Raw genomic sequence first — 16,501 nt, forward strand, 5'->3', positions numbered from 1 at the left:
CATATTCTTCCTTTTGACTGTAAAAATGATTTTTATGATACTCACAATATATTCCTACATCCAATCAACAGGTTTTTCTCACAGGAGTGGAATCCCATTTTAAATTCAGATACACTGGAAAAACACCTGGATCATGTTTGAAATGCGAACAAACACCGTTCCACTCTGAATGAGTTACAAAATGCTGCTCTGGTTACCATATATTAAGAGGCACCTTCCAGACAAGTGGTTCCATGTTTAAACAGATGTTTCAGCGGAAAATGTGATGTGTGTGTGTGTGTGTGGAGTCTATTCAAGTAATTTTAGCATTAGCTGTCCTGTTGGGAGGTACTATGAGAATTTTGATGGAGATATAGCAGCTATAACATATGCAATTGATAAATAAAAAAATAGCCCAGATCAAAATATTCTGTTTTTCATCGATTCACGAGCTGTTATTTTGCCACTTACCAATTCTAACCATAATGAAAATGCCCAGGTTCATTCTTGTAAAATAAAACTTTTTGAGCTAAGGGAAATCAGAAGAGCATTGCTCTTCAGTGGATTCCGAGCCATTGTGATATTTTTAAAAATGGAGTCGACAAATTTGCCAAGGCCTTACAGCCAAACCTGATTATCCTTTATCTTTGTGTAATATTAAAAGAATTATATGCAATAAATTAAAAAATAGCAGAATATCCTATGCTGATGTAGCAGTACATAACTGGAATATTCTGCCCAACTAAAGAAATAGTCTCCACTTTCTTACTTCGAGCTTTGGAGTTGCTTTTTACGCTTTTGTTTTTACGCTCTCATCATTTTACTAGGCTGCTTTTCGACTAGTAGCAGAAATGACAAAAATGGGCGTAGGATTTAAAAAAAAAAATCAAATTTTAATTAGATTTTCCATACCATACTGAAATAAAGTGAAATCTGAATGCAAGCTGCATAACATGGTACATGTATGACTATGTTAGTCTCAGATAAAAGAAAATTACCGTAAATGGTTGTACTTTCGGAATAATGACGAGAATTCAATAGCTCTCTGCTGCAATTCCACATTTACATTAGTTCCAAAAATGTCTAAGAAGCGTTTCACACGCCTGAAAAATATAAATACAAACTGTAAATAAAAACGTTTTGCATACATTATGCACAGAAAAAATATACATCTCACATGTTTTATAATTGTTTAAATGGAGAAAAATGCATTTTATATATTGAGTACACATCAAATGAAAAAATTATAAAAAATTTCTAACAGCTAAATCATACGTACAAAAATTAATATGGCAAATTATCATATACTAACGGGGCAGTGTCTGGAAACCGCACACTAAGCTTCATAAGTGCAGTAGTAGAATACTCCTTTGTTGTTAACGTCATATGAATATTCATAGTCACTTTTTCAAATAGATCAATAATATCATCAGGAGTAACCTAATGCAGCAATAGAAGAATAAAATATTTGAACATAGAAATAAATTAATAATTAACATTACATAAAAAATATCATTGCAAACAAGTATGCCTTCAAACTGTTGGAAATTTCAGAGCACTTACACCTGTCCGAGTGACCCACAGTGAGCCCCTCGTTACGACTACTTTGACAATGTAAATGCTTATTTCGAATAGAAATGTAGGGGAGATGAATCAGTGAGTCCATTGCTACTTTGAACCATTTGAAAATCTACCTGAGCAGTAACTCCAAGCATGCTGACAGAGACGTCATGCCCAATTTTTTCGTCATATCGAAAATGCCAAGAAGGAGCAATAATCTAACTATGGCATTTTTTAATGTATATACATCTTTTGAAGTATTATGGGATATTTCACTACTTGAATATTATGACAATTGTTTACTAATATCTAAATATAACATGGATATAACTACTGATCAGAATGAATTTAGGTTTTTGATATGGTAGAAAAAACATAGAAGAAAATTAATTTTGGGTATCAGATACAAAATATTTATTTCTGAAATTTTTTAATAAGAAAAACAATTAAATTACATGTTATTCAACTACACAAAAAAATAGTTTTCAACTAAAGTAAGTAAGGGCAAATATTTATTTTATTTTGATATAGATTTCGAAAAAACAGTTTTTACTCATGGCCAATTACACCTAATAAGATACAGTCAAAAGTTGTTAATCCGGACACGTCAAGACTTTGGCGATTATCGATTTTTCCGGATTATAGATCATCAGTTTAAATCTCATAAGATGGCATGCAGAAATTCTTAAAATTAAAAATATGAAACCGTAATTTATGAAATAAAGAACAATTATGATCTAAAGGGTATCAAAATTTACAACAAAAAAAAAAAAAAAAAAAAAAAAAAAGGGCTTAATATTTATTTGCTTACTTTATTAAACATTTCTTTCAATGCAAGTTGTTTAAGTTGCTTCGTTTTATGTGATAATACTTTCTCTTTAATTCTATAAACAGACATAATTTCTTGTTCAGTTACAAAGTTCCGCTGTTCAAGTCCCGTAAGTGCTGTGCCGAGAATACCGACTAACTTGTCAATCGAAATTTTTTCGTTTTCACTAACCTCTCTGTCCCTTTCTTCATGTCTTTATCCATTTTTTGCAGCAATTCCACTTTTTGTTTGATGGACATCGAAACATACTTTCATTTTGTAGATCCTTCGGGAGCTCCAGCATTGGAAATTCTATTTGACATAATTGAAAGTTCAAGTTTACTTTTATAAACTTGCTCTTAGAGTCTGCAAAAAATAATAAGCCGGATCCAATTCGAAGATTAAGGAACAATACAATCATCAACATTAACTGAAATAGATAATTAGATAATTTTAGCTTATACCGTCCGTTATACATAAAACGCGCATGCGAAAACGTATTTTGCGCTTGCGCACACGCGCAGTCGTAAAGGTCTTACATGCACGCGTAAACGCTTATGCGTATGTGTTAAAGCGGCACATGCGCAGAAAATTTTTAGCTTTAAGGTCCGGATTATAGATCATTCCGGATTATGGGTGTCCGAATTAACGACTTTTGACTGTATAATCTAAAATTCTGAAATTTTGTCTATAGATTTTCCTTTTTATTTGAAAACCAAATTAGATTTTATTTACAAATGATTAGTCAGCAGTATTAAAATAAAAATCGCTGACAGAAGGCATATGAGGCTATTATTAACATGTTATAATTTGAGGGTGTTGGAGAGTTCAAGCAAAAGGTTAATGATTTCCGCTCAACCTCATACACTTCTGGAATAAATATGCTAATTGTGCATTTTAGCACTTGAAATAAATATTACAGAGAACTGTAGGAGTCACCTGTCCCCACAAACCGAAGTGCTATCTACATTTTAATTTTGCTGGCAGAGCATCTTGAAAGGACGTTATTTTTTTTTAATGAGTGACCTGTTCAAATAACATTTCAAATTATCATTCACACATTCTGATGAAGTTTTTATAACTTTGAATATCTTTGTCCCAAAGTTCATCCAACAGGTTATCCTCACTAATTCATCATGGTGTGCTACACAGCCGCGTTTTGATTTCCTTTTGTTTTCCTAAAACAGAAATTAATACTGCCTATAGACGTGCCAAAAACTGGGCATACATCATGTCATATATCAAATATAGCGGAACAGGTCAATAGAAATATAGTTAAAATTATTCGTAGTTATGTTAAAAATTTTCATAAAAGCTGGGATATCTCAATGAATTAGCTTTCGCCCTTAGAACCGCCAAACATGACACGACGGGCAAAACTCCTGTTATTTTCAGGCAGAAAGATTATAACGACGTTAGATAAATTATTTTATGTTCAAAAAAGAGCCCCTGAATTTCAAGTGGCCATTGTACAAAAATTAATTAACGAAGCAAAGAAAGATAATGAAGCAGCACAAAGAAAACAGAAGTTATATTATGACATGAAATGACGGGGAGTAACTTATGAGGTAGGGGACGAAGTGTTAAAAACTAAGCATTCACTTTCTTCAGCACCAGAAGATAAAATAGCGAAGTTCTGTCCACGATTTGAAGGACCATACGTGGTCGAAAAAGTAACTCAGGCTGCAGTGGTTTCAAAAGCCAAGAATGGTGAAACGTTCACAGCAAATATTGATCAAATCAAACCCCCTTTATAATCGTAATAAAATGCAAATATTTAAAGATCTTTTGCAGGATCTGGCACAGCAGACGCAATCTCCAGAGGTGGCACAACGACAACCGCAAGAGTCAGCTACGAGTAGGGAGGTAAACAAGAAAAGAAAGTTCCCCCGTTGGAAAACTGAAGGAAACAAGAAAAAGAAGCCATTCCCCTGACCAGAAAAGAGAGGGCATGACCACCATCAGCACGAAGAAGGGAAAAGTTCTAGAAATGTGAAGTGAGCCAAGAGAAATGGCCGCAACCATAACACTGCTGTAAAACGGAAGAGTGAACCATCGGATAGAATTCTATGCAGCAAATGTCTGCAAATTGATCAGGGAAACCCAGCTGCACAAGCAAGGAAGCAACGAAAGTTTGAACAGCCAGCTGCCAGATCCAGGCAACAACGAGAGAGTTGTCCCGATACCTCCAAGGACAGCACCCATCAAGCGTCCGGGAGTACAATCAGTAGTTAAGAAGAATGTTTTAAAGGGCCATATCAAGCATGCCAAAAGAAAAAACACATTGAGGAAGAAACTGAAGGGCAAACCCGCACAAGATGTAAGATAAACCAGACAATGGTCTTCGATACCATCCAGGACTGGGCGGCTAAACGGATGTCTGAATATCGCAACGATAAGTAAAACTTTAAGTTACTTTGAAACTTAAACTTAATTTTTTGTTCTTACTGCAAGTGGCAGACTGTAAGGAGAAGTGTTACCTCATGTGAGGTCTACCTTCATTGCGAAAAAGGCGAGAAATTGAGTTTACCTATTTGTTACTATGTTTTTCATCTACTCGCGAGTAACATAAAATTATTGTACGTGTAAACACTTGAGTATTGTAAAAGCTTTTGTAATTTATAAGAGAGGTACCTTAAGAACATTGTAAAAATATTGTATAAAATTTTATTTAAAAGATTCTGTCAAGAAAAGAAATTTAGTCTGAAGGACTTTTGAAATGTAGTATTTAAATGTAAAAGAATTAGCATTTGGTTTGAAGAAATGGAAGTTAACAAAACATTTTACTACTAATGTATGTTTTGAAGTGCCTAAAATTAATGGCATGTTAATGTGTTCTCATGTAGAATATGAACTGTTATTTTAAAAGTTAAGAAGTACTGCGATATGTTAAAAATGAAAATGCTGTAGTAATGGCACAGTTTTAACTCATTGGTATGACTGAAAAGAGAGTTACGCTTTGTGGATATGTGCTAAATATTGAATGAACGTAGTTAGGGTCTCTGACGCTACACTTCAGAGTTAGCCACTTCTTGAGAATAGTACCTCAGGGTTCAGAGATGAATATAAGGTGTGTTCTGAGCTCTTGTTATGTTGAACACTTGTACATAGACACGCACGTGTATGGTGCTTCTCTTTACAACACACGTCAGACAGCATGGGGAAATAATAAAATAATGGTATGAATGAAATAAGAATAGAGTTTTAAAAGAAAAATATACGTGTTCTTGCTACTTGAAATTTGATTGTTTAACATTTCATTAAACTAGTTTTCCTTCCAGAACTCCTCTGGAAGGAACCAGATTCAACAAAGAAAAACTCCTGTTTTTAGATGCAACATAGATGAAAAGTATTTGTCCATGGAATTGATCATGTAAAAATGACTTTTTAATTTCTAGATTAGGTAGTTTTTAGTGAGGAGTGTTTGTAAACACATCTTGTACTTAATGATAACGATATTTGTTTCACAACACAAGTGCATTAAAGAAAGTCTCATTCTTTCAAATGTCAAAAATTGTTTGACAAAATATCATTAAAGATGCCAAAATGAAACTGCTTGCACAGATAATATTTGTAGTGGTAGGAAAACTTTTGTTAACACCAGGTCTTTTTATATATTATAGTAGACTTCCCCTTAACCAGCATAATTCATATCAGTACAAAAATTAAAAAAAAAAAAAAAAAAAAAAAAAAAAAAAAAAAGAAAAGTTACCATTGAAAATTCTGTAATTATGTATTTTAAATATAAAATAAAAATTAAAAGAAAATTTAAAAAGAAACACTTTTTGCATTAACATACTTGCCAACCTATGACACTAGAAAATCAGGAGATTTTTTAAAGAAATCACGAGATTTTTCACAATGTTAAAAAGACTTAAAATGATAAAAAGGTGCTACTTTGGTAGACGGTTGCACGGATTTTGGCCATTTTTTGGGGGGGGGGGAGAGCGATACGACTTATGGTAAACCCACTGCTAGACAAGTTATTTATGGTAACCGATACTTTGTTGTCATTTTATTTACAAAATAATGCGTTTTATTATGCATAAATTCCGTGTTTTAAATATTATTTATGACTTCTAAATAATAAAAATGAATTTAATTTTGCATTTTTATTTTAAATAAAAATTTTATTGTTTATGATATTTTAAGGAATTTTATGTTGTGAATGATGTAATGAATGACGTCACATTATTTTAAAAGTAATTGGTTTTAATATCTATAAATTTAATCTACGCTGTTAAATATTAAAATACAATTTAATTTTGTACTTTTTAATATGATTTTATTATGAATGATTATTTAAATAATTTTAATTCTATGTTTAATAATTAGCTAGTAAGTTTTAACAATAAGCTATGCTATATTAAAGCCTGTCGAATGTCCTTCTAAAGTGGGGACAGAAAGTAAACTGCACTCAATTTCTGAAGACTCTGGATTAAAAAAAGAAACAATTGGATACAGTTTTGAATCAGTATTATTGCTTCCATCCGCACAGAGGAAGAACAGAGCTGTTTTAATGCAATCAATAACTGAAGATTTATTTTTCAAACCTATTTCTTTAACAATTGCACCTGTTTTGGTCCTTGCACTTGAGTATTTCTTAGCGATTTCACTATCGGGAAACATTTTTCTAAATAAAGCTGCAGCGAGATTCGATGCATTCAGTGGCAAGTTGTGCTCCAGTAAAAAGGCAGAGAACTGACATTCTGCATTAATTTTTGGTCTTTTGTTTCGGAAGAAAAATTTAATTTTTCGTTTTCTTCAAAACAACTCATGTTGTCCTTGTGCTTTTGTGTTCGCACATGTTTGAGAAGATCTGCCCTTCCACCATGCGAAATCGAAAAATCGCAACGACAGATGGTACACATCGCAAATTTTTTACATTTCCTTGAGGAAATAATGGAAGGAAAGTCAACTGTGTACGATTTTTGAAACGTGCATGTGCATTTCACCTTCCTCGCAGACATAACAAAAGATGATAATTTCTAAAACTACAACTCAGGAAAAGATGAACGAAAGAATATCCAAATAACGGCCAACGGCCTTGAGCTTGCTTTGTGCTCATTGGCTAATATATGCCAGATGACACGCAGTGGAGCTCCTTGCCCATTGGAGAACTGAACAACGACGTTTCTGCATACGTATGCTGTCACTCACAAAGAAGAAATTGTCATCTGATTCACAAAGTTTTGTTTTAGATATAACCTAGAGAAAATCCAGTTGCTTTCAGACGTCCAAAATGACTTTTTTTTTGTTTGTTTATATAACGAAGTATTAAGCCAAGTTCCATAAAAATCGTGAGAAATATTAAGAATGAGAAAAAGTCGGGAGAAATATATTGTAATTCGGGTTAACGGGAGAGCGGTCGAAAATCGGGAGTTGGCAACTCTGCATTAACTATACATTCCTCTTAATTCAAAAACAAAAGGACTAGAGAATATAGAAGGGGAAGGTGTTGACTAGAATGCAGTTTTAAAATAGTGATGGCAAATGTTGACCTTGAAAGGAAAAGGGCACATGTAATGGAATCTGAAGAATGGAGATTGGTCAGATCGTTACATTAAAGTTGGTTGAGGGGGAATGAAGGAGAAATAATGAAATCTCTCAAACACCGTCTCCAATAGTATTCAAACTCACTGGGATTTGAAAATCTGTTCAATTTCGAAAATTTATCTAAAATGGCAAGTTGGAGTAAAAGAAAGTGTTTTGTTATCTTTGATGGAGAGCTGATTAGATGCCTTCAAAACAGATGGATAGAGGTGAAAATATATAGTTTCATCTCTTGGTGAGGGTGAGAGTACTGTTAAATGACTGGGGTACTGTTAAATGACAGGGGGTAATGGGATCGAGTCATTTTATAGTAAACTTGATGATTAAGGTGCACTCGATTTTCTGTCTACTCTAAAACTGCTAACACATATGATATTTGTTGCTGGAACATAACGTTAGAAAGAACAATTCTGGGAAGTGAGCTTCTGCAAAATCGGGTTACCATCTTCACTTGGGAAACAGGCTGAAAGCCAAACAAGAATCAGTTATTGCTCAGATTGCCGAAAGTGACATTTCCTTTCAAGTAAGATTGCTTCCGTGTCATATTGCTCATATTCTTTTCGTTTTAAACTTTATTATTAGTTATGGAAAATATTAGAAAGGTGATGGCCATTAAATAAATCACTTTTATCTTGACTCTGGCGATTATAAAAGCTAAAGAGAAAAGAACGTGCAAAGAGAAGTCCTATTCTTTGTAATGATCTGTCTTTTATATATTTGATTTTATTGTAAATAGTTATTTTTGCAGCCATATATTTATTTAATAATTTTTATGTACATGATATAATGTCATTTACTGATATTTGTTTTGTGATGAGTCAAAAATTTTTATTTCATCCATAAAATGTTAAATATTTCATGAAGGCTACTTGCTCAATTTTTTTGTTTAAATTCCTAAGTCTAGTTAAAAATGCAAAGGTTGAGTGTAATTGGTGAATTTTAATGACTAGCCTAATGCACAAAATGCACTTCAATTATTTTTCAACTGTGTATTCCATATCCATGATAATGTGCAAAGAACTGATGACTACAGTTGCTGACAATTACATAATTGTTATATGAATTAGAAGTAACTTCAAATAAACTTTTTGGCAGTGTTCATTTTTGTATTCATACATATATATATATATATACACATATCTAATATTTACCTACACATAGCGAGAGAGATGTGATGGTTTAGAAATTGTTAACGTATGTTTATTAGTATTAATGTAATGAATGAATAAGCTTTTTATTAATGAATGTATACACAATTATTTTTCATCATTCATAATAAATCCATAAATTTCCAATGTTTCAATATGTAGCATTTACAATAAAAATATAGTTCTTAAGTGTATTTATAATCTAAAAAGCCCTTCATTAATAACATGAAGATAATAGCATACAAATTTAATGTGTATCCTTGTTATTCAATAATCTATGCTTTAATAAATATACATAATCATTGATTATGCAATTTCAATTTAAAAGTAATTATGAGAAAAGTAAAAGTCGCGCATATACAAACATATTTTAAAAAATTATTCCCCTTAATAAAAAAAATTCAAATTTATAACAATAACATTGTTTTCACACAATCAGCCCGAAATATAACAAATTTGGCAAACTTTTGGTGACGAATAATTTGTAAACAAATCATCAGAAATAGCATGTCATAAAATATTGTTTACTCTGAAATTTCCACGATTATAAATTTAATAAATACATAAACATCTAAAAATGACAGACAGTTATACTACAACAAAACCGCAATATATATATGGCTTCTTCCGTATTTCTTCAATTAAATCAGCATCTATTTCCTTTGTGCATGATTTCACGAGAGCCATCGCCATATTGAAAATTACCAGTGATCCTTCAGAAGCAGAACTTTCGTCTGATTGGTTGAACATACACAAAACACGTCTCCAGATGGAACATTTTCGGAAAATTTTCAAAATGTTTTGCTTAGCTAGACGAAACATTTCTCGGAAGCCTCCCACTTAAAGCAGCGTTACTAGAATCTAGTTTTTCGGAAATGTCCCATCTAGCCATGCGCGTCGGTAGAAGTGATAAGGCTCTAAAGAAACCAAGATTAGATGATGATTTCTTGTCATGGATTAATCAAGAGGGTATAGCAAGGGTAAGAAAGTCAGTGGACCAATATTTAAAGAAGAGGCTACTCTGTTTCATTAGAAAATAGGTGGAGATAATTGTTTTAACGCAAGGGACGAACGGCTTAACGTATGGAAGAAAAGAAACGGAATTTGTATGCTCAAAATTTTGGGATAAAAATCATCAGCCAAATGTAAACCTGCAACAAAATTCATAGAAAAATTGGAAGCTTGTACAGTCAAAAGTCGTTAATCCGGACTGGTTGGGACTTCGGCGATTCCGGATTAGAGATCATCAGTTTAAATCTGGTAAGATGGCATGCAGGAATTATAAAATTAGAAATATGAAACCGTAATTTATGAAATAAAGAACAATTATGATCTAAAGGATATCAAAATTTACAAAAAAAAAAAAAAAAAAGCTTAATATTTATTTGTTTACTTTATTAAATATTTCTTTCAATGTAAGTTGTTTAAGTTGCTTCGTTTTTTATGTGATAATACATTCTCTTTAATTCTATAAAGAGACATAATTTCTTGTTCAGTTACAAAGTTCCGCTGTTCAAGTCCTATCATTGCTGTGTCTACCGACTAACTTGTCAATCGAAATTTTTTCGTTTTCAATAACCTCTGTCACTTTCTTCGCTATCGGAAGCGAATTATAATGACGAGGAATTTGATTTAAATCATATCAAAGACGGAGTACATCAAGATGAAATACTACATTTAGTAAGAAATTGTAAGCCAAATAAAATAAAAACATCTGCCCTGATGATAAGGATAGTGCTGACAGATGAACTTCCAATTCATTGTGCGCCGCGGCGTTAAAGATAAACAAACGTTAAAATTTAGATAAACAAAGGATACGCCTTTATCCATTTTTTGTTGCAATTCCACTTTTTGTTTAATGAACTTCGAAACATACTTTCGCTTTGTAGATCCTTTACATATTAATAAATATATATCAGAAATTCTATTTGAGATAATCGAAAGTTCAAGCTTACTTTTATAAAATTGCTCTAACAGTCTGCAAAAAATAATAAGCCGGATCCAATTCGAAGATTAAGGAACAACGCAATCTGCAACATTAACTGAAATAGATAATTAGATAATTTTAGCTTAGCTTATACCCTCTGTTATACATTAAACACGCACTCGTAAACATATTTTGCACACGCGCACAAGCATATCCGCAGTCGTAAAGGTCTTGCGTGCATGCGTCGACGCAATGCATGCGCAGAAAGTTTGTAGATCTGAGGTCCAGATTATAGATCATTCCGGATTATGGGTGTCCGAATTAACGACTTTTGACTGTATTAACAAAAGGCCTTTATCTGACAAACAAGTTTATAGTGTGGATGAAACTGGTCTGTCTTGCTTCCAGGAAAAAATAATAATAATTAGCATCTAGAAAAGAAGCCGCTGCAACAAGCTACAAAAAATGTAAAGACATAGTGACTGTGTATGCGGCAACACTGCTGGAACCTAAAACACATATTGATGGTTGTTGTGGCAAATCAGTAAAGCAAAGCACATTTAAAAATATTAACGTCAAGCCCCTGCCAGAGGATTATTAAGCTCTATGGACTGCTTGAATAACTCAACAGCTATTTAAAGAATGGTTACATTCTTAGTTTGCTGCAGCAGTGACAAAACATCTCAAGTAAAAAAACTTGAGATGCAAGGCTTCTTCACATCCTAGTGAAGATGAATTAAAAGTATGTGGTATTGAGGCAGTCTTTTTGCCAAAAAAAAAATAGCCCAACCTCTTTATTACAGCCCATGGACCAGGATGTGATAGAAAATTTAAAGAGATAGTACTGATGAAAGCTTTTGACAGCTTTCAATGAAGAAGCTAACTCTGATTTTGGCATCAGCAATTTCCTGAAAGCTGTTAATATAAATGAAGCTATTTATATAATAGCTGAGTCATGGTCAGAAGTTTTTGAATCTACAATGATAAAATGTTAGTGGAAACTTTAGCCAACAAATCAAAGAACTGCAGAAGATTGGATTGGATTATTTCAGTTATGGTAAAGCACATGAGGGCTATCTTCCTAAAAGGAGGGATGCCTTTGTAGAGGACTTTCTAAGGGAAACTGGCTCTTATACACGTTACACATGGAGAAAACCACGAAAACGCCCATGCAGCCAGCCCGTTCGCGGGATGAACTGCAGAAGAAGCAGCAATCTTCGCAGCTGAAGGGACAGATGCTCCTATTAACAACTTTGTGTCATCATTCAAATGTCCTAGTAGATGCCGAGATGTTGATGATGAAGACGTGGAGCAGTGGTTAACCACTGACAGGGAATTTCAGCAAGAAACTTTGTCAGATTACGGTATCTTCAGTGCTGTCACTGCTGTGTTACGCAGCTAAAGCATTAGAAATGGCTTTATGCTTTGTGGAACAACAAGTATCGACTTCCTCCATTGATGCGATGCTTTAAAAAAATGGCAAAATTATGCAGCAAGTCATTGAATTTTTGCAACTGCAGCAAGTGATTGAAGAAAAAATTGACAATTTTTTTAAACATTCCTACTAATGTAAGGATTAACATTTGTAATAAATTGACACAATTACTAAATGCTTACTTTAACAATAAATAAGTGCATTTCCATCAACTAAATAATTTTTTAATTCTCCCCTTTAACCAGAATTTCACCTAACTCCAGTCTCATTTAGGCCAGTTATGAGGGGAGTCTAATGCAGTGGTTCTCAACCTTTTGACTAACGCGTACCATCTAAACAAAAATTAAAAATCTATAGTACCACCAAAGTACTACTACCACCCACCACTCTTGAACAAAGCTCAGATCGTATAAATTTACGATTGTTAGAGAAAAGAATTCAATCAGGACGTTAAGGTTTTAATTTTTGAATTTAATAGTTAAAAATACTTTGCTTCTTTGCGTACCACTGGTTGAGAACTCCTGGTCTAATGCATATTTTATTTTTGGAACTCAAGCGGGTCCTAGGTTGCCGAGGCCTAGTCTAACATGCGCCTAAAAACTTGTTTCATAAATATTACTTAAATCCATAAAATATCCATGTTTAATTAACAATATTTTACTTTTTTTAGCAATATTGCATAATTTTTTAAGCTGCATTACTTATTGATTTTAATTTAAAATCTGTTACTTTAAATTAAATCAGTTACTATTTTTTGTGTGCTCATTATAGTACTTAAAATATATAAATGATTTACTTACCAGCAACAAATGTGTATCTATGATAACACACTACTCTGTTTAGTTAACACAGACATAATTTGCGTTTGTTAATCACTCATACAAAATTACAAAAATATCAATTTAAACTAATTCAAATTAATTTTAAACATTTTTATATGCAGAACATTTTAACATTAATGTATTTCTAAATGTTATATAAATATTTAAATGTTTCACTATTCGGGAAATAATTTATCAAGTGGAGTACATACATTAATTAATCAGTATACATTAATCAGTATAGTATGTTAGCCAAATTATAATATACAGCATTAAAAGTAACAGTTACCTCCTTAGTTAATTTAGCAATTCTTTTTTTTTTTTTACATGCAAATTTTAAATATATTTAAAAACATTACGTAGTACTAAAAGCAATTAATTACATTTACAGGTGATGCATCTTGACCTTCAACAGAATTAAGAAGATCCCCAAATTCACCAATACACCAGGATGCTACTTGAACAAGAGGCTGTTTAGTTGCAAGATCTCCAGTCAACTGCTTCCATAACTGCTGCACAGTGTAAGTATGCAAGGTGGATGATTCTGATATTAACTGAATCAAATTTCCCACAACATCATCAATAACATAATTACCAGCCTAAAATATTAAGTCAGGATAAAGATTTCAGTACATACGTTATGCTAACACTTTGAACAACATACTATAATAGGACAGTGTGGTCCAACTTTTAGTTACCCGAGGGCCAGTCAAATGTTAGTATAGGAGAGTGAGGGGCAATCAAACTTTGGTATAGGAGAGAGAGGGCCAGAGACATTAAAGAACGAAAATGAGCTACATATAAATCACTAGTTTAATATATTTTTAGGAATGAAAGAAATTGTCATCTGATGGATAGCTTTCCCAATGTCAGTGGATACCCACTAAATCTGCTATTTTGTATTCCCTGCAGTATTCTCTGCTTTTGTATTTTGCTAGCTAGTTCCCATCCTAGTGACTGTTTTACACTGCTTGTTTTTCACAAATATAGTTTATTCTGTTTATTATTATTTAAAGCAAGTAAGAAGGGTCTTTTGTTTTTCTAAATGTTTAACTAACATTTTTGTCTCCAGTACGAACAGCAAGTGCCTACAAAATGAATAAGAGGGCTGCATGTGGCCCATGGGCCACGGCTTGGACCACACTGCTATAGGATATAAATTGCAAAATAGCAAATGCAACATTTTTAATGTATAAATGTGTCAACATATATTTAGTTTCACAATACATACCATACAATCTTAGCAACAAGCTACTATTATTTCGATACAGCAAGTTTAAACTAGTCATAAGCTAGTTTAACACAGAATTTTGCAAAAATGATATCAAATTTAAGAAGCAAAATTAGCCAGTAAAATAAGAGCAGCTTCAAATCGAGGCTTTATGTTCTCCTCCTTATAACACTATTGTGTTTTCAAGTTATAATGATATATACAATTCCCATTTAATTTACAAGCAACATTTTTGATGAAGTTAAAAGAAAGATTAAATTATTCACATAGCTTACAAAAATGAAAAGGTCTTTGACGCTTTAGACAGATGTCTAAATAAAAAATTAACAATAATGTTTAAATAAAAATTTAGCAATAAACAAACATATCATATTACGCACATAAAGAAGTAAAAATACTCTTAAAAATATAAGCATACAAAACTTTTATCTTGTATATGGTTCATACAAATAATATATAAAATAGTCACAATCATTCAAGTTATCGACAAATGTCTGAAATTACTGCACAGAGCATTCCCAAATTCTTAGGTGCTTAGTTGCACAAGCACATTAAAAAATTTGCTCAAACAATTTGTAATACTTTAGGCTGAATTTATTAAAGAAGTTATTTTAATAACGCATCTATCTTTTCAATATTTAATGCATATATATATAATATTATATACTCATATAATGTCTTAAGTTATTTCATTTGACAGCCACTAAAAAATCCCTGATGTTCTTTATAGAACAAGCCTGATCAGTTTTCTAGTGTTCCTATAAATTATTCCTAACAGCTTGATTATCTTGCCCCATTTCACGTATGTATCAAAAAAGCATACTTCTCTTTATTGTCAATCATAATATGATTTACAGTTGCAAAATAAATTTGCCCTCGAAGAAGAGGGACATGTGATTAACTGCTCTCAAAACTGAATGTTTTACTCAAATTTCATGCGAAAACCAAACTGCTCCTTTGCCTAGTTTAAAATGTGACACTGGTTTGTTTCTCTTTTAATTCGGTCACATACCCTAAAAGCTTGCCCAGTGTGGGTTTGAAGAGCAAGACTTTTCACACATACAGATCTTTTTTCCATTTAATTTATGCAACACTAGAATTTCATTCATACATGGTATGCTACAAAGCCATACAAATGTACTCCTTACAAGAGGCTACAAGCACATAAATCTGCTTGGTGCTCCTCACTAGCTGAGTGAACCAGAAAAACTCCACCCACACCACTTATGTCAGCAGAGCTGTAATCATATAATCCTCTTTTCCTTTTCCATTTGCTTTTTTATTTTAATTACAAAAATTCAACATGACATCCAAGAGAAAGAATGAAGATAAAGTAGCAAAAAGATGCTAATTTTTGGCATTATCTCAAGAAATTGAAATCCGAAATTAGTTGAAAACTTTACTTTCATCACTTGCAAGAGAATCAGCTGTAAAAGAATCAAGCAAAAGAACAATATGGCAGAATGCAGAAAAGATTTGGTCTTGAGTCAAAGCTTTAATACTTCAGACATTGTTTCAAGAACTATGTAGGCACAAGATGGAAGAAATATTAATGGCTTGGACTGAGAGAATAAACGGTGGCATAGCATTTTCAGATATGGAAGGTGAAGCCAAAAATTTAATTGAGAATGACGATCGAGAAATGAGGAATGAAGAATTGTATGATCTTCTAATACCAGCCGACACCGAAAGCATTGAAATTAAAGAAGATTAAAACACCTTTAAAAGAAGTTAAATGAATTGTTAAAAAAGTCACAGGAACTGTCTTATTTTGCATTGGAGATTCACCAAACGATGAAAGAAAATGTTATTTTTTGATAGGCAATGAAATCTCCTAAAGAGCTGCATTAGTCATTACTCCAAGCAAAAATAGTCAGCCTTTTAAAAAAATAATTGTACGATGTACTTACATGTTGAGCAGTAATAAAAATCCTTTCAATTAACATTTGTTTCATTCTTCCATTTACTTAGAATAATATTTAGATTTGTTTAAATGTTACATAATTTCTTAACTTGGACTACACATTTTTTCCACACAG

At 32.5% G+C, this 16,501-nt stretch overlaps 1 protein-coding gene across 6 annotated transcripts in view; it reads right to left on the reverse strand.

The window, feature by feature from the left end:
- The window catches only part of AP-1gamma (adaptor protein complex 1, gamma subunit), a 190,118-nt gene that overhangs the window by 62,927 nt on the left and 110,690 nt on the right, over window positions 1–16,501 (reverse strand). For 5 of the 6 annotated variants that reach the window (XM_035352909.2, XM_085808332.1, XM_085808335.1 and 2 more), the window contains exons 14-16: window positions 13,615–13,830; window positions 1,292–1,419; window positions 978–1,082 (exon numbers count right to left, since the gene is read on the reverse strand). In XM_035352909.2, the coding sequence (XP_035208800.2) occupies window positions 978–1,082; window positions 1,292–1,419; window positions 13,615–13,830 (449 nt within the window). The remainder of the gene's footprint in view (window positions 1–977; window positions 1,083–1,291; window positions 1,420–13,614; window positions 13,831–16,501) is intronic. The other variant, XM_085808333.1, reaches the window with a different exon arrangement.

This window comes from Stegodyphus dumicola, chromosome X1 (assembly GCF_044657685.1).
Source record: "Stegodyphus dumicola isolate Sdum_Otavi_A_Nest chromosome X1, ASM4465768v1".
NCBI classification, from domain to species: domain Eukaryota; kingdom Metazoa; phylum Arthropoda; class Arachnida; order Araneae; family Eresidae; genus Stegodyphus; species Stegodyphus dumicola.